This window comes from Athene noctua, chromosome 1 (genome assembly GCF_965140245.1).
Source record: "Athene noctua chromosome 1, bAthNoc1.hap1.1, whole genome shotgun sequence".
NCBI classification, from domain to species: Eukaryota; Metazoa; Chordata; class Aves; order Strigiformes; family Strigidae; genus Athene; species Athene noctua.
In genome coordinates this window covers 232,174,226-232,192,458 of record NC_134037.1, presented here as the reverse complement: position 1 = coordinate 232,192,458, position 18,233 = coordinate 232,174,226, and the positions used below count along the sequence as shown (strand labels likewise).

Sequence of the window (18,233 nt, the reverse complement as noted above, 5' to 3'; positions counted from 1 at the left end):
CTTCTAGATTTGAATCCATGCCTCAAATATTAATTGTTTTCCAGGATTTTGGATAGTTCTGTCTTTGTGGTTTGGTTTCCGAATTCTTCCACTTCACTTCTACAGCACGGTTACATGTGACACTGCTCCCTGACTCTTCATGCATCTCTGTTTCATTTCCTCCCAAAGCACCTTTTCAGCCTAAGGCTTATAGATTTGATCTTCATATTTCAGAAAAATGGAAGCCCTAGAGACATCCATATTGGGCTGGTTTTTAGACGACACCAAAGCTGCAATTCTCTCCTCTGACTTTCTCTTCCATGCACTGTAAACTTTGTCTACCTCTTATTGAGACTATTATCAGACTATTTAGCACAGTCTCCCTTGACAACATTTTCAAAAGTACCTATAGGTAAGTGAAGATCCAAAATCCCATATTCAAAGATTAAATTGATATCTCAGGAGTCAGACACACAAGGGGATTGAAGTGTTCCAGTATGCAATGAACAGAAGTGCCCCACAGCTGGGTACTGAGTTGCTTATGACACTCACTTCTTTGGTCTCTTTGTCGATTTTATTAATGGATGACTTTTCATGGGACTTAGGCCTATCAGTCAGTCTCTCATCTGCCTGTGGAGGAAACAGTGGGAGAGTGGTTTTTATCATGGAGCCCCCTGGCTGGAGTACTTCCTTGTGGCTTGGTGGCTTTCACTTTCGTTCTCTCCTTGACCTTCAGGGAATTTCAGTGCCTAGTGATCAGAACGATCTTTTAGAAAGATATTTTTAAATACCCTGAATGCCAGTGAAGGAACTGAACTGAAACATCCTTCCTTCCAATAGTGCTCTAAATGTCTGACAGGTGGTTTTGACTTTCCTTAGGGTGTTTGACAGATGTCTTTTAGGCACCTAATCTATAACAATGCCAGCTGGAGGGAGATGTCTCTCTGCCTTCTGTAACACCACACTGAACAGAGAGAAGAGCTGCATCTATGGCACATCTCCATCCAAAGGATGCGTTTGCATAGTCTAGCAGCTAGTTAAGACAATGGCCTTATATGTATTCCCAAGCATGAAGCCCTTCCCCTGTACTTAGTAGGACACCTGAGCTTTAACCCACCACAGTTGTTTACAGATAATAACCAGAGTCTTAGAACTTATGTAAAAGGCCTGAGTGTCAAAATTCAGGTCTGAAGGTGTGAATGGACTCAGGTTCATCCTACAGGTCAAAATGAAGTATAAACCTACAGAGTCATTTATTCCAATGTAGCTAATCACAGACGTGTCCTTATGTCCTCATGGATGTGAGATTGCTGGAAGGGAAAGCCAGTTCCCAGTGACCCTGGGATCCCTTTGTTCATTAGCTGGCATCAGGGAGAAGAGATCTGCTGCAGGTTTTCACCCCACCTTGGCAAGCAGTAATTGCCTCACTGACTCACAGTAAGCAGTTTTTTAAAATAGAACATAGACCCCCTAAATCACTTTGACAAGTTTAAAAGTTGCATCCAGAATTTCATTCACAGTGTATGACAATGCTACTGTTGGCATTAGGCAACCCAGTGACAATCCAGTGTATCAATAATCCCCAGCACTCAGTAATCCAGGCCAGTATACACCATTAGGCCATCCTAATATTTCCAAGGGACCTTGTGGATGAGCTGACACCTTTTTTTTTTTTCCATTTCAGCTACTAAATATTATGCCATCATAAAAAGGTAGCAAAAGCAAAACTGTTACAAAGTTTAATACTATTTATAAGTGACAGGATGCAATCTTCAGTGTACTTCTGGAGTATTTGTAAATTGTAAAATAGATTTTCCATTAACTAGAAAGAAAATGTTGGGATCTTTTTCTTGGTACAGTTCTAATTGTGGTCAGGAACCAAAACCTTGTAGGTTTTGGCCACTTAGGAAGTTCTAAAATACAAGGATTCCTATCTGTAGATAAAAGTGGCATTATTAATTCTTTCAAATAAGGAAAGAGACAGCATATGAGTGAGTTCCTACTTTGCCTGGACAATAAGTTGACTTCTGAAAAGGTCAGGAAAAGCACTGCTATTTTCATTATGTCACTGGTGTACCTTTGCCACAAAAGCCATGGTGGTGGCAGAGGAAAAGCTATCTGTATGTGAGTGGTATCCCAGTGCTCTGAATCTAACAGGTCCCATGTAGGAGCACTACGGTACTATGCTGATATGGGTGAGCAGGGAAGTAGAGATGCATACAGAGCAACTGGAGTATTAGGTACCACCTTAAAGCAAGTCCTGAGCATCACCAGGCAGATTTTTCTGACAACTCTACCTGCATTGCATCCTTCGATTTTTTGAAAATGATCTCAAGTCTGCATAGTCCAGTTCCAGTCATCATGTAGATATTCTTCCTATCTTGCTATTGAGAGAAACTAGTTTTCACTCCACAGCTCAATATGCAGGATACCTGCCACTTCTTTCTGTTGCCAGTAAGCTTGTTTGCTTCCCTATGCTCTTGCATCACATGTAAAGGTGCACATGAAGTAAAAACAAAGAGATACTCGTCTTTCAGGAAATCCTGAAATAAAAGAAACCTGGAATTATGAGATTATGCAGTTTACCTGCTTAGCTTGTTGTTAAGCATCCTTAGCCCTTTTACTTGTGACACAGGACATGAGGCTAGCTACAACTTTGAGCTGAGTCAGTAGGGCTGTTCAGTAAGAAGAATCAAAAATTTAGGAGAAGACTGTGTGCCATGTCCCACTCCTTGTGAAGGTCAGGATTGCCACCTTGAGTTTTCTGTCCCTTCCTACTGAAGGACTTTAGTGGTGTATTAAAGTACTCCTTTTTTAAATAGCTGGTAGATATCTGATATAAATTTCCCTCCACCCCCAACCCCCCAAAATAATTTGTAGTTAAATAATTCTGAAGCAAAATGCATCTCAGAAAACTGAATAAAATTCTCCTTTCTTCAGGTTTATTCATTTTCATTCTCTGATCTCTATGGATATAATTTAATCTGTTTTAACATTATCAGTGCCTTCACAAATAGAATCTGAAATTTTAATATAAAAAGAAGAAAATGTTTAAAATCCTTTTTGAGCTTTCCTCAAAAAAGGATTGAGATCAGTTTTGTTTTTTTAAATACAGGTTTACTTCAAAAGTTGTTCTCTTACTTTAGAAAAGGTAGAAATTACATTGATATGATGGTGATTACTAAAATTACCATCTTATCTGATTTGCTTTAAATTCTGTACTGCAGTCCTTTTCCCTAATAATCCTTCCACTTTTGAGTATACTCTCTTAGTACTAAAAATGAAGACAGTTTCATTACAGACATTGAAAACATGCTGGTTAAAATTCTCTTAGAAGTCAGACTTTTTATACACATTCATGCTTTCTGAGTATTCTTTCAATTGCTTTGCATTAATAGCAACTTTTAAAAGGATTTTCCTGCTCTTTAATTGTCTGGTCTTGCAGTCTTTCTTTCATTTGCCAGTGACTAATTCAAAAATATGAGCTTACTTTATGTGCAATTTTTAGGTCATAATTAAGCTCTTTGTGAAAAAGATTGAGTCATATAATGTGTTTTTACAGTGCAGCCCAGATCTCAGTTGGTGTTATAGAATGCCACTATAACACAAATAAAAACATTAATCATTCGTGTCATTAGTTGCCACTATTACTTTCTACCTTGATATATTTCTTAAAAAAAAAACCCTAAAACAAAACACCAAAATAACCTCCACAATCCATTCAGTCCCATTGGATTAGCTCAATTAGTCAGTGTGCTCTTTGCTTGCTTCTGTACTGATAATTTGTCCAGTAAAGCTCAGCTGGGTATCTCCATTCTTTTTCACTTGTCGTCCCATTTTCCACCTCATGTACACATGTTCTCAAAAGCATTTCTATCCAGAATGCTGCAGCAGTGGCAGAGAAAGAGATGAAAGATTCCATTTCTATTTTACCTTGCAATCTTATAATTCCTTACCACTTTCTGGCAGTAGAACCCTTTGTGGCTGCAACATGTAGTTTTTCAGATAGCTTATTCCTTTGTGTTTCATTTTCTTTGAATTTCATCATTCCTTCCACTGTATTTAGTCTTCACTCCCCCTAAAGTCAATAGGAATTTTGGTAATGATTTAAGTGTGGCCAGAATTTTCAATAGAAGCTCTTTTCCTGTTATTTTAATGACTTTTTTTTTTTTTTTTTAATGTAGGCCATTAAATATGCATGGTGCTTTATAGCAAAATAAAAGCACTGCCTCCCAAGAAATGTCAGTCTAATGCCCCATTTTGACAACTCATGCCACTTGCCTGGATCCTGCAGGATCTCCTAAATGATGAAGCAAGGTTCAAAGCAAAGAAGCATGTGTTTGAATCACGTAGAAATCTGTGCTTGGTTTTGAGTTGCCTCCCTGAGTAGAGACGGAGGTAAGGGCCTGATGCTTCACAGAACGGAACTATAAATGTATGGAAATGAACAATAAGGGGTGAGAGTAAGACATTAGAGCAAAGAATGAAAGATAGATGTTTCACCCAAAAGGTTTTCTGCTTTGTCTGTGCATATCATGTGGCTTGCACATCTAAAACTGTTCAGTCTGCTTATAAGTGATGAGTAAACCTTATAAATGTGAATATGAATATGAGTAACCCTGTGAAACTATGTTTGAAATGCATACTCCCTTCAATAGGCACTAGTCTTACTTCATGTCAAGTCACTGGATTTATCCCAGATGGTGTAGTTCATGATAATGACAGAGGTATTATGGGGTCAGAGAAGAGTTTTGGAAAGGGAAAAACTATGTGAGAGGTAAAGATAGTGTCACGTCCCGCTCAGACGAGGGGGACAAGTGACTCAGATTCGCAAATCCCGAGTGGAGCGGACAACAAGTCTCCAAGTCCAAGCATTTATTAACTACCTACAATGTACTAATTGAACACAGTATAATTGGCTATAGTATATAGCAAGTTGTGGCGAGCAATACAATATGCCTTGCATTTCTTAATGGAAAAAGAAAAAGAGGGAGATAGAGGGAATGGGGGAATACAGATCACCGATCTGGGTTCCTGCACTGATCCTGCCAGCGAGGGTTCCAGGAGGCAGCCGTCTTTTTCGCTGGCATCCATCGTCTTTGCTTCACTGCTCTCTCCAGGACCGCCCCCCCACACACACTCCCTTTCTTCCCCCCTTTGATTTATACCCACTTTCCTTGGGCCCATCCCCTAGGTCAACCCACATCACATACCCACGTATCCCATGTACGGGGAGGGGTAAGGTGTTTCATGGGATGATGTAATTAGCATGATCATGTTAGCCCTCATTAGCATATTGAGGAGTGTTAACTTTAATATGCATTTCGTGGATAATGAAGCAAAGGTCATTCACTGGACAGATGGCCCTTGAAATTTGCCCAGGTGCCCCAGAGCAGGGCCGTCCTGTCTCCACAGGACTCCCTTCGCCAGCAGCATCTTGTGTTATTCGGGCAGCCTTATCAGCTTCGACCTCCACACCATCCACCCTGTGACTCATAGTTTTGTCTTGCGAGTGTTGGAGGCATTTCTTCGATCAGCCTCAACTTTTGCTTTCTCAGGCTGGTTATTTTAGTTTCTCTCGGCCTGGTTTCTCGTCTCTCACAGATAGACACACACATAATGAGGAAACAAAAACATAGAAGGAAGATAAGACTGGAAGCAGTAAATAAAGAGAGTAGGAAAAGTCATGGCAGGCAAGGGGACATACAGTATTGCAATGGAGAAGTAAATGTTCCTACATAAGATATCTGAGATGATTTTTTGTTTTGACTGCCAGAAGAGGCTGTGACTGTTGAAGCCTCCTCATCCACCTCTATTCTTTTTCTTCAGCAAAAGAAAGCATATTATGCCCAAAACATACATAGCCCTCCTGATCTCCTAGGAACATTTAATCTGCAAGATCCCTGACAAATATTACTTGGAGAGAGTCCCTTCACTTAATGGGACCTGTCTGAGTTCAGTCACATTTATGATGTTCCTTCATCTCAGTGTTCCCTTGGGGTTCTGTTTTTTGGGCAGGCTTACCAAAAGTAGTTGTTACTACTTTTGCTATTTTTAAATCTGAGTATTGAAAAGAAGGTCTGACTAACCATAAATAACAATGAGAACAGCTAATTAAATGCAGTGCACTGGGCATGGCTTATAATCTTGTCAAGCTGATGAAGAGAGTGGCATTCACTTAATCTTCTTTTGTGTGAGTGGGGTGGGGGCTGTGTGTGGGGTTTTTTGTTTGTTGTTTTTTTTTTTTTCTGGATGTCAACACAAGGTCCATAAAGTCAGTTCTGTTATATAAGATGGTGGCATTAAAAGAGCAGGTACTGTACATTTGTACCTGCCCTACTGTGTTGTGCTGGCCTGATGTCAGGTTCCTGTTTGCTGAGAAATGACATGAAGGTGAAGTGGTCTTGTTGAGTCCAAATGATTTATCACATGGCACAGTGCCAGCACTTGCTGTTACACCAAGCTGTCAGTTTCTTTGTTGTAAATTAAACCACGTTTCATGACCTAAAAGATTTTCAAAGCTTATTTTGTAGACAGATTTTCTAGCAATTCCTTGCAGGGCAAACTGAGTTCTCTAATCAGAGTGTAATTCTTTTATTTCAAAGTTTACAGGGAGTGTTCTTCCATTTCTAGAACTATTAATTGTTGATATACATACCTCAGACAAGTTAATGTGCAGGTTTTAGTATAAATCCCGAAAATGACGTGTTTTCAGTATCCCCACAATACTCCTTTCGCTCTTCCTCAGTGAGTGTCTTAGCTGAAAGGAGAAGAAAGGAAAACAACAGCTGCTGACACTGAGGTTCAATGTTTTTTCAAGACCAGGGATTATAATTTGTGCTGTGGTATAAGTATTTTTTATTTTGTCCTCCATCTGTGTGGAAAAATCTGCTTATTGTATTATGAAAAAATATTTTTTTCCTGCATCACTCAGATGTGGACCACTGAGATTCACTCAGCCTCTTAATAACCCACACAAGTACATTGACCAAGAGTAGTTTGAGTCAAACAGAGGAGGAAGGGGCATCAGCCCAGGCACACCTCCTGCTGGTCACAAACACTGTAGACCTAGTCAAAGGGAAATGCAGAAATAATATAGTGTAATTTAGGGAGAGGACACTTAGACTTGTTTCTCATTGTGTCTAGTATTCAGGTAGGTGAAACAGGGTAGCTAGAAGAGGAGAACACCCTTGTTTCCCTGGTAAGCCTTGTAATGGCTCTCTGCAACACTGAGACCTCTGCATCAGGATGAGAGCAGAAGAGGTGAGACTGCTAGCAAAATATGACCCCACTGACTCCTTCTATAGGATTAAATTAAACTGAGCTAGGGCAGGCTTATCCATACCGTTCAACTGTAAGTTGTTGCTCTAGGCCAGCTAGGATTTTCCCACACAGTGTGGATACAGTTTAGAGTTTGGTACAGGCCAAGTAGTTTCCGTGAGAAACATCTTTCTGGAGAGTGAGAAAGGTTGCTGCTGCAAGGGACACTCAGCATGTTGTGCCAGTTGGAATCAGAGAATGGGAATAGTCCCTGGCTGGTTTTGATCACTAGTACAGTAGCTGTTGGCAGTAGGGCAAGCTGAGGAACGGCAGCCTTGCAAGCAGACTTCCCACACAGCAAAATGATCTGGAAGATCAATCATTGGAGGCACGATTCTCTTGCTCTGTCCAAAAAGGTGGAATTTGGGCATGTAAGGGTGAAGTCCTGTGGTTTTTTCATTTATCTTGCTATGTCTTAAGACTATGTCTTAAGGAACCTGCAGCCACCCGGACAGCAAGCAGACCGAACAGTAGCCGCCTCTTCTCTGATGGAGTTGCAGCCACAATACATCTTCTTTTTGATACCCCAGGATTATTTTTGGGAGGGTTATTGTTTGCTTTGATTTAAAAAACAAAACAAAAAACAAAAAAACCCCAACCAACCCAAAAAACAAAACCCAAAATCCCAAGAATGCCATTTATTTGTGACAGATGAGTCATTTTTTATAGCTGTCAAAATCCATGTCTTCATTATGGAAATCTGTAATGGCATTTACTTACATATCCAGCTGATGACCAATGGTATGCTTCACTTTAGGACCCATCCCTTGCATTATCTGCAGTCTTCTCCATGGTGATATTTCCAACTTGTAATGTTTTCCTCCTCCACCAGTCAATGACAATTGCATCTGTTTCTCCCTCTGTGGCATGTGAATTGGGTAACAGGGAAGGGATGCAGGTTTCAGCTGTAAATGTGTGAAAGGCAAATTCTTTTCTGAAAGTAAATAGGATCATAATCAAAAGACTGAAGGTTTGGCTCAGATTAATTAAAATAATATATGTTTCTTTCATTACTCTGCAATCTGTCTACCATTTCTCCTATTGATGTCACATGTCATTTGCCTATATGCAATTTTAGCCTTGGACTTAATGCTAAATTCTGTTCAATACGTCACCAAATCCCTTTCAGGACTGTTGCCAAAAATATTCTTTTTCCTATACAAAAATGACCTGGAGACTCTAATTCATTCACTTACAGCATATAGCCTTGACTACTGTAATTCCTTGGTTTGCTGGGCTTGGAGCCAAATCGCTTGGCAGACTTCAGCTTAGTCAGAATTCAGCAACAAGGTTTCTGACCCAAACCACGCCAACTCTATATCCTCCCTGTGCTGCGAATCTATATTTGAAAAGCATGTTACACATTTACTGTAACAGTTTCCTTTACACTGTAATTTTATGGGTGGAATTTTTCTTTTACCCTGCATGTCAACTGTCGCATTCTTACAGAAATTTTTTTAACAAAATCACCATATAGTCTGCTCTTGCACTTAGAGTAATTTAGTGCAAAGCCCTTTTCATCCTGTATACCTAATTGTTGGAATTTGAAGTGAAATTCTACATGAAATCTGATTATTTTATCTGCCAGATAAAAAGACAAAAGTGAAGACTTGTTTTTATTTTAACACGTTGTGTTTCAGTTTCTGTTCTGTTTCTTTTTTTATTGTAAAGCATTATGAAACAATTCGTTGCTGGTGTTCTTTATATTACATATGAGAAATTAAAAATAATCTTGTATGCATGGCAGCTGATAATGTAATAAGCAAAGGAAAAATTGAGTACTTATCTCCTAAACCAAAGGAGAAATTTCAGCCTTCACTCAATCATGTATTTAAAATAGCCTGCTTGATAAATGTAATGGAGAGTAAAAGTGTTCTCTCTCCCTCTTAATCTACAGATGAGGCTATACTTTGGTTCTCATTTATTTTTGTTCTCTGGTAGTATAATTTTCAAATATCTTGTATCAAATACTCTCTCGCCCTGGAGATATTCTAGTTTCCCCTCTAATCCAATCTTGCATGCAACATCTGCAGGCATTGTTTAAGGGATTTTTGTTATTGTTCCTATTTTTTCTGGTTGTTTTTACATTTATACTTGATAACAATACCCTATTCTGATAGCATGTTTTATGGCAACAGAAACTGAGATTTAAACTTTCTTTTAATACGCTTACTATGAGCTGGTACCTCTAATAAAGCATATTGTAGTTACACTGCATTTGTTAAATGTTGACACTTGGTTATCACTCTAGGCTTAGTTGTTTGGGTCTTTTTCGTTATTTATAACTCAGCAGAAAACAAATATATAATAATCCTTTGTCTGAAACACTCCATGTAAATTACCAGACACAGAATAAGTCAGAGAATCACAGAATCACTCAGGTTGGAAAAGACTGTTGGGATCATCGAGTCCAACCATCAGCCCTACTCTACAAAGTTCCCCCCTACACCATATCCCCCAACATCTCAAGTTGTTAGGAAAGATGCAATTATTTGCATCTTGTCAGTTATATTGATAGGAAAAACAGTGATGTGTTATGGACCCTTCCAGAACAATGCGGGTTTTTAAACCCTAATTTAGTAAGGAAACAGCTTTGCATGTGGTCAGTGAAAATCTGATATAGCATAGAATTTACCAACAGATGTTTGACAGTGAATATTTCATATTACTTAGTAATTCTACTTACCAGTCACAGTTGACAGCACAGTACATCCTAGAGTTCAAGATGCCTTGGAGAACTAGATATGATCTGTTATTTCATTTTGGAAATTTCTTTCTGGAGGTCAGGAAATGGTCTGGAAACCATGGCCAGCAGTGAGACTGGGAACAACTGTTTCACTCAGATTCTGCAGATGTCAGCCCAAAATCTGAGGCCTCTCTTTGGCCAGATTTTAGCCAGACATGGAAGAAAAATGAGTTAACTGGAGACTTTCTCAGCTAGTATAAACTCTCCTGGTTTCCCCTTAGGGATGAATCTACCGTCCTTACAGGCTGTGTGCTGCTGGATCACTTACCCATATAAATTTGATCCTGATCGGGGTGGGTACATTATGTCTTGTCTTCCAGTTAACCAGAGCACAGGAGTTATAGCAGCTTTAGGCTTCTGGGGTGTCTGTGGGAGAACAAATGAATCTTGATACAACATGCATTAACCTATGAACAAATGTGAACTGGCAGAATGAGTTTATATTGCATTGCCATCTCATAACACATGAATGCAGGATTTTGATGTAGAAAAAGATGTGAAGCCACTTTCCTGTATTGTCAAACCATGGTCTTGGGTGCTCTTTGGCTCTAATGTAAAGCTGGAGACCTTTTAGGTTGGGTGTTACCTGTGGGTGTTTGTAACACTTCATAGCCTAGATTGCTGTGTATGTTGAAATTGATGTACATACATTGACACTTTCTTTGAATAGAGCAGTGGAATGCTGGTCTTTGATATGTACTAATTTAATATTCTCCTCTACATTTCCTATTTTTAGTATCACTAGCTGCCTCATGCATAAAGTTTCTTTAAATGCCTTGATTTTTAGCCTCTAGTACTCATAGTATCCTATTTCCTTGAGGTTTTTTCATTCCTAAAAGTTAGGTAAGTAAAGGAGATCCTTTTTTTGCTCACTTTGTCTACCACAGTTATATAAGAAAAACTCTTTGGCATCTTTCTAGCTTGTGTTTCAATTGAGCAGGTTTTCTGAAATGACTTTTGATAAATCTTAGCACCTGTTCACAGAATGGAAATTAAACACTTTAAAGTTCAAATGTTTTTCAAAATCAGATGATCTTGTTAATACCTATTAGTGGAAAATGGCAAACCAGCTCTTCCTCATATCTTTGTGAATCTTTTCTACTTGAATTTCCCCTTGCAAACTATAACCAGATTGTTAATTAAGCAAGATTTTCTGAGCACCTGGGTCATCAACACAACGATAGTAATTAAATTCTAACCTCAGTTTCTACAAATAATAATAGAGTGTTTTAGCATTTTCATTCTTTTCAAATTAATTGAATAAATACACACAACATATCTTCCTTGATACATCCACCCTTCACTCCAAGCAAGTTCTAGTAGGCTGCAGTTATCAAATCTACTATTGAAACTTGAATGGCTCACAAATTAATTGGATCATCCCAGTAGTTTTGAGGCACCTTCTTGAGTATAAACTACGTATGAGTATTTTAATTTTATAAGACTACATTTATTTTCTATGGATTTAGAAGTTAATTAACCAGCCCTGATGATTGTAAAGAAAAACTTCCATATGTGATTCAAAATGTTGTAATCTTCCTGAATCTGACAGTAACCTGCAAAAGTGGTAAAAAAAAAAAATAAAATAAAATAGAAGAAGTATGCTCCTGTTCAAGTGCGTGAGGTTAACTTACTTAGATTTAGAGGTGAAGAGATCTTACTGAGATTTAGAGGTGAAAGGTACATAACTGACTTACTAGGTGAGCTCACCGTTTTAGGAAAGATAGGTTGTTATGTATAGTAAGATCCTCTACATCTGTGACTTGAGGGGAGAAGGAGAGCAGCTATTGATCAACTCAATGAGAGACCAGACCAGAGGGCATTGCAAGGTCTCATGCAACCATTTCTCAGTGGAAGAGAGGAGATGGAGGTGCTGCAAGCTGCAGCTTTACAAAACAGTGGACATTGTTTCAACCCAGGAATCAAAAGAGGGAAATAGCCAAGAACCTTGTCAAAGAGTTGAAGCATTTTTCAGTTTGATTTCATAGGTCAGTACAGCTGCTTACTCAGGAGCACAGCCCAGGTCATTTGTAGAAAATCTGGTTTTCTTGGTGGTCCTTCAGTTAACTGTGCTGGGATCAAGCAACTTTCATCTTGGTGAAATCATTTTTAGGGAGGTCACTGTTGTGGAAGAACAACATTGCTTGTAAGTGATGTGAAGAGAAAGAAAAGCGTTGGGAGGAAAGATTCTGAATTAGGATGAACAAGTAGCTAAAAACTTAAGGATCTTAATTGTCCTAGATAGTTGAACTAAATACTGATGTCTGGCTTCAGAACAAATTCATTAGGGTTGACTGAGGGAAGCCCATTTCACGTCTCTACAAAAATACGAGTCTTCATGTATATATATATGTACATAGACCATGGACACTGGACAGAATGATCTACCACAGGTGAGCCCGTTTATATTAAATAAGAGAAGCAGCAGCTACAACTACAGAATGCAGCATTAATGTATGGTTTAGCCCTTCCCATCTGCTGACAAATTCCCACTATCGGATAGTGACACCCTTCAGAGCAGAACCTGCTTGTCTTTCATGCTCTCATTTGCTCAGCCTGCTCATCTGTATGCAGCTGCCACAGGGGAACATGGATCATATTTATGCCTCAAGTGTCATTTCTGAAGTCACACACATATAGCCACATATGCAAAGGCACGTGACTGTGCAGAAAATTGTTTCAGACATCACGGGGAAGCAGCTGCATGCATGCTTTTTGGTACAAAGTTGTAAGTTGTGTAGACTAAAGTTATGGAGACAGACTTGAAAGGAGACATCTCCAACATTGATAAAATGTAAGTACAAAAGACACATCATTGGATGGATATTGATGATGTTGTTTCAGTAATGACATCATCCATAGACTCCTAGTGTCTTTGCTTTGCTTCTCTATAGTGATCACAACATAAATTGCTTGTCTTGTTTGACTTCCTTGTTCACCAAAGTTGAGCAGATTGTCGCCGTTTTCAACGCTTCTACCAGACAAAAAGCTTGGGACCATTTCTCGAAAGCCCAGCGAAAGAACATAGACATTTGGCGAAAGCATTCTGAGGTTGGTGATTTTATTATTACTTTCTATCCATCATCTCACAGCTGGATTGACACAGAACGAGTGTGATTGTAGCTGGACATAGTGCATTCAGCAATATTTACAGCTACCGTTTTAGCTGTTAATGAACTGGCCATTATACAGTCTCATCTAAAGTATGAATTGCTCCCATTGCTCTCATTATGATAATAGTCATTAAAAAACACTAAGACAGAGAGCAATGTGTTTTTATTTTTCATGCAAAATTTGGGAAGTCATTGGAGGATTATGTTTACTATCTAAAATAATGAACTGAAGTAGTGAAATTAGGAACAATATTTTCAACTAAGGGTAGAATTAAAAATTATTTCTGAAAAATATCTTTTTAAGAGTCACCATGATCTGTTTCTAAAAGAAGTATTTTGTAGCACAGACTTTTTTTTCTTGTTGTGCCATCATATGGTCATTGTAAGATGACTTTGCCTGAAAATAAAATAGGGAATTTGTTTCCTAAGTAATGACTTAAGCATATTAAGTCCAGAATTATGACATACTCCTTCCCATTTGTTTGATGTTTTATCTTTTAAAAAGTAGATACATCATTTGTACTGATTCTAAATATTATGCTTGCAAAGAAACCAGTATAAATGTAATCATACTACCACACAGAGTTAGGAATGTGGAACCATGCATGTGTGACTGTCATAAGCATGATCAGAGGAAATGGGATTCTAACTCCCCTTGCTGTGAGTGGCAGCAGAGGAAGCACTAGACCTCATCCTGTGTTTTGGTCATCCAGCTTTCGTTTTTAATTCAGTATAAACGCTATGAGCCTGTATTTTAAAAAGTAAGTACCACTGTCTTTGTTTTCTTTCTTCTTCCTTTTTTTTTTTAATTTTTGAATATGAGCAACTTGCATACACTTGGTTTACTTTCATGTAGTACAGTATGTTGATTATTTCTATCACAGTCCTCTAAATGATTTTTCTCTGTCTCAGAATAAAAACTTTAGAAGGTAAGGTGCACTTATTTAATTATTTTGTAGTACACTTGTAAAATAAGTGTTGTACACTTAGTTTGAGAAACACAAAAGTGCTGTGATATAAATCATTTGGATAACATTTTAAGTGCCCATTAACTAATGCTAAATTACAGTTGAATACCAATGGCACTAAATGTAACATCCACATGAATACCAAATGAATTCTTTATTATCAGTGCTATTATGGTGAATACCAAATGCCTTCACAATAATGGGACACTTAAAATAAAATGTTAGCATAATTTATTGGTGCAAACCGTATTTTGCATTTTGTTCACAAATACTTCATATAAGTAGTGGATAAAGCCTTGTTCAATTGAAAGTTGGGAAGTTGGGGATTAATGTTTGTCTTATCTTTTAGAGAAGTATGAAAATACTATTTGCTAGCAGATTATTTCAATTATATTAGGACCATCCCTTCTTAAACTAGCTCTCTGTAAAGGGATGTGGTATGTCGTTCATTTGCTGGCTTCTAAAACTTTAATAATCTGAAATGTGTAAGAGTTGGACTTTCCATAAATGTTAATTCACTACTCATTTTTTCAAATATTATTGACTTCTTTTTTTCTAAGAAGAGGACAACAAAAAACAATTCAAAAACTTGTGAAGGATCTTGCTAAACCAATATGTTTTAGAAATATCTGTTTTTCAGATCTGAAATATCATGGAAATGTACTATTATGTTTTCTAACCATTACATTATCTGCTGATTTGTTTAATTACCTGATCACCTTCCATTTTTTCCAATTTAGGAAGGCTTTGCTAGAAACACAAACCCAAAGCAAACACTCATACACATAGACTTTCTCTGTGGTACGTTACTGGCTTTACTGATAATGTAGACATTGATGCATCAAGGACATTTATCCCCTAAAGAGGGAGTAAATGTAAGCAGATGTCTGCTCATGTGTGCAGTATTATACTTCCCAAGGAGAAGGTGTAGGTGGCCTTTTCCAACAAGGAATTAAGAAATGGCTTGCAAATTTCTTCCAGAGGTCCTTCCAACTGCATAAAACGCTGGTTGACAATTTACCTTTTTAATCACTTTTTTCTAATTTGAAATTATTGTAATGTAAAACACCCACTAATTAGCCTGCTTGACTTTGCTAGGATTAATGGACACATAGATTTATCAGAATATTTGAGATCTGCCAATGAACCAAGGGTGCAGCTCAAGGGACATGCCTTCCCTTTTTTCACACAGTCCCTCTCTGACAGCTTGTTGTTAATTGCATGGAGCAGTGGTCGGACTCCTCAATGCTGTCTCCTCCTTCCACACGACTCGTCCTTGTTTCAAAGATTTCAAACCACCTCTTTGGGAATTAAGCTCTTTGTTGGCAGAAAAATTAGCTGTCTGCGGACTGAAAAGGCCTACACTAATCACGGTGCAGCATCCTCGTGTTACACCTGACAGGATTATTAGGACAAAATAGAGTTCTCTCAATCTTCTCAGCACTGCCATTAAAAAGCCAGCCGCTCCACCCGCACCCGCTTTTCTACCCAGAACAAAGACTGTCTAGACTCACACAAAAACCGCATGCCTTCTGATCATCTACCTACTGACATGTGCAGGGGGTCCCTGCCTGACTGCCCTTGTGGTGGTCGCCCGGAGACCAGGCTCTCTGCGCTGGCACCCATTTTGGATCAAGATGCAGAGATTTTCAGGGCAGCATTATGGGGCTGGGTCTTTTAAATCTGAGGCAATCAGGGCATAGAGACAGAGGGTGAGATTTCTTGGCCAGAATTAGACACCTACAACACAGAGTGCTACATCTGCACTGTCTGCTCTTGTCTCCCTTTACCATCAGCAGAGAAAACAAGGCCCTTTTAGGGTGTAGTTAATATGACATTGTTTAATGGAGACACCTATACGTGTCCAGATGAATCCTACCCCAAGTGGCAGAGAGAAGCAAGAATTATCTATACCTTAAGCAGGTTGACAATCTCTTTATCAGTCTGCTTTATACACAATTTTAAGCATTAGCCCTGCTGTTAAAGTATTCTCCTGTGTTTAGCGGAACTAAAGATCACTCGACATGGAGATTCACTTTCTCTTTTGTTTTCCCTGAGTGTTACCTTTGATAAACTCTGTTCTTTCCCAGGAAGAATTCCCTGTGCTACTGTTGTTATAAATATTCATATACAAATAGATATGATTACAATGATAAATGATGTATAATTAAAATCAGAGCAGTATTAAAACCAGATACTAAATAATACATAATGACTTCATGGAAGTTAATACTGACAAAAGGTCATTTTGGGTTTTAGGAGCTCCGAAATGCTCACAGTGAACAGCTCATGGGAATCCGCCGGGAAGAGGAGATGGAAATGTCCGATGATGACAGTGGCGACAATCCCAGCAAAAAGCTGAGAGTAGATGATTCAGGTAAAACCAAATATATACAACTGTTGTTTTTTAAAAGCGAACAAAAACTTACATAGGAGAAGTGACATATTAATAGCTGATTACATAAGACAGTACCTTATTTTTAACCTTCACAAATTAGTTATTTGAATGATGCAAACTATCTCTAGGATGTGTCTGTCATCTGCTAAGATCTGTAACAATGAAAATTCTCTAGTTCTGCGCTTGGCTGGAAGCATTATGTTTCTTTAGTGCACTCTCTGCAGTCCTGCATAACAGTATTTCTTTCCATGGTTGCAACTGTCTTATTACAAGACCAGTTACAATTATGTCTTGGTCAATATTTGCTAAGCCTTACCTTTCTTTTCAACAAATGCATAATAATGTATAAACTCTCTAACAAATACACCATACCATTTTAACTGTGAGTTTTGCAGAGTTAACTTTTAAGCATATGTATTTCACAATATGCTAGTGCATACTGCATTAATTTGACACTCGTTAGGTGGTTATTGTGCAAGAAAGCACAAGGGTGCATGTAATATCAGCCAATAAAAGCAACTTTTCCAGCCTTCTGCAAATACTCTGCTGTGCAGGGTGGACACCAAGAGGTGGCTCAGAAGCTGCCTGAATTACTGACTGGTAACATGATTTGGATGGATGCTTTGTGTGATTTCTTGACATTGGCTAATAAAGTTGTGAGTAGCTAACGAGAATTTGATTGTTTAGACACTCATCTTCAAAAAGAAAATTTACCGAAGCTGAAGCATGACTGGGAACAGCCAGTCAGCAGTGAGCTTTAAGAAAGGTAAAGAATGAGGGAGTAATATGGAAAGAAACTGAGAGTCTGATGATGAGGATAATTTTGATCTAGTCCTTTGCATACAGGCACCATATTAACAAAGGAAAGGATTTCATCCATTCAATGGTTTCAAGTCCTTGTATGACAGCACAAAAGTGTGGATTCAAGCTTACACAGAGAAGAGCTCTTTGGCTTCTCCGGTGACAAGGTGCTGGGTGAAGTTGAGTGACTCCATAAGACCAAATGAAGGACTGTCATTCTAGTAAAGAAATTTTTACTACATCATCTTTCTTGAGGGGATATTTAATATTTTTCCTGGAAGAAAAACACAACAATAAAACCTGTAAAGGGCAGCCTTATTTTTTGCTTGGTAACTGTGTGGATTTGAATTTTCTAGACACCATTTGCAGAATGTTTGATGCTGAGACAGTGGGTCGCTGTAGACAAAGAACTGCTACTAATCAGAGATTTTTATGAATAGCTAATCATTTTACCTTGACTGTGACCACTCTTATGGAGGGAAGTCATTAGAATTAACAACAGGAAGGTAAAGCCAGAAATACACACAGCCTGCACGCCAGAAAAGTAATGATGTTTTGAACTGTCAGACTAATCAGTTTAGCTAGGTTTAGCATATGCGTGCTTAGGGCAGAGCTATGCCCATCCTTTTTAGAAAAGCATGCTTGGTTTTCTTCCATGAAAAGGGACATTTCTATCAAAAGTTTTGATATCTGAGATTTCTAGAGTTCCATGCTGAACAACTTCAGTTTATTTGTATTGTTATAAGGTGGGCACTGAGTGCCCTCAGTGATAACAGTAGCAAACCCAGTAGTGTGTTGCATACCAAATCAGAATTTAGCAATAAGAATCCACTTGAGTACTTGTCCATCATTTCCCATTGTACCATTCATCATACTCTTGATCTTACTGGAGTGATGCAGCCTGCTGC

The 18,233-nt window shown here is 38.4% G+C and overlaps 1 protein-coding gene across 11 annotated transcripts in view; it reads left to right on the top strand.

Moving 5' to 3' along the window:
* Positions 1–18,233, top strand: part of ENOX1 (ecto-NOX disulfide-thiol exchanger 1) — a 380,057-nt gene that overhangs the window by 298,761 nt on the left and 63,063 nt on the right. For all 11 annotated transcript variants that reach the window (XM_074912668.1, XM_074912637.1, XM_074912684.1 and 8 more), the window contains 2 exons: positions 12,990–13,096; positions 16,386–16,503. In XM_074912668.1, coding sequence (XP_074768769.1) covers positions 12,990–13,096; positions 16,386–16,503 — 225 coding nt within the window. The remainder of the gene's footprint in view (positions 1–12,989; positions 13,097–16,385; positions 16,504–18,233) is intronic.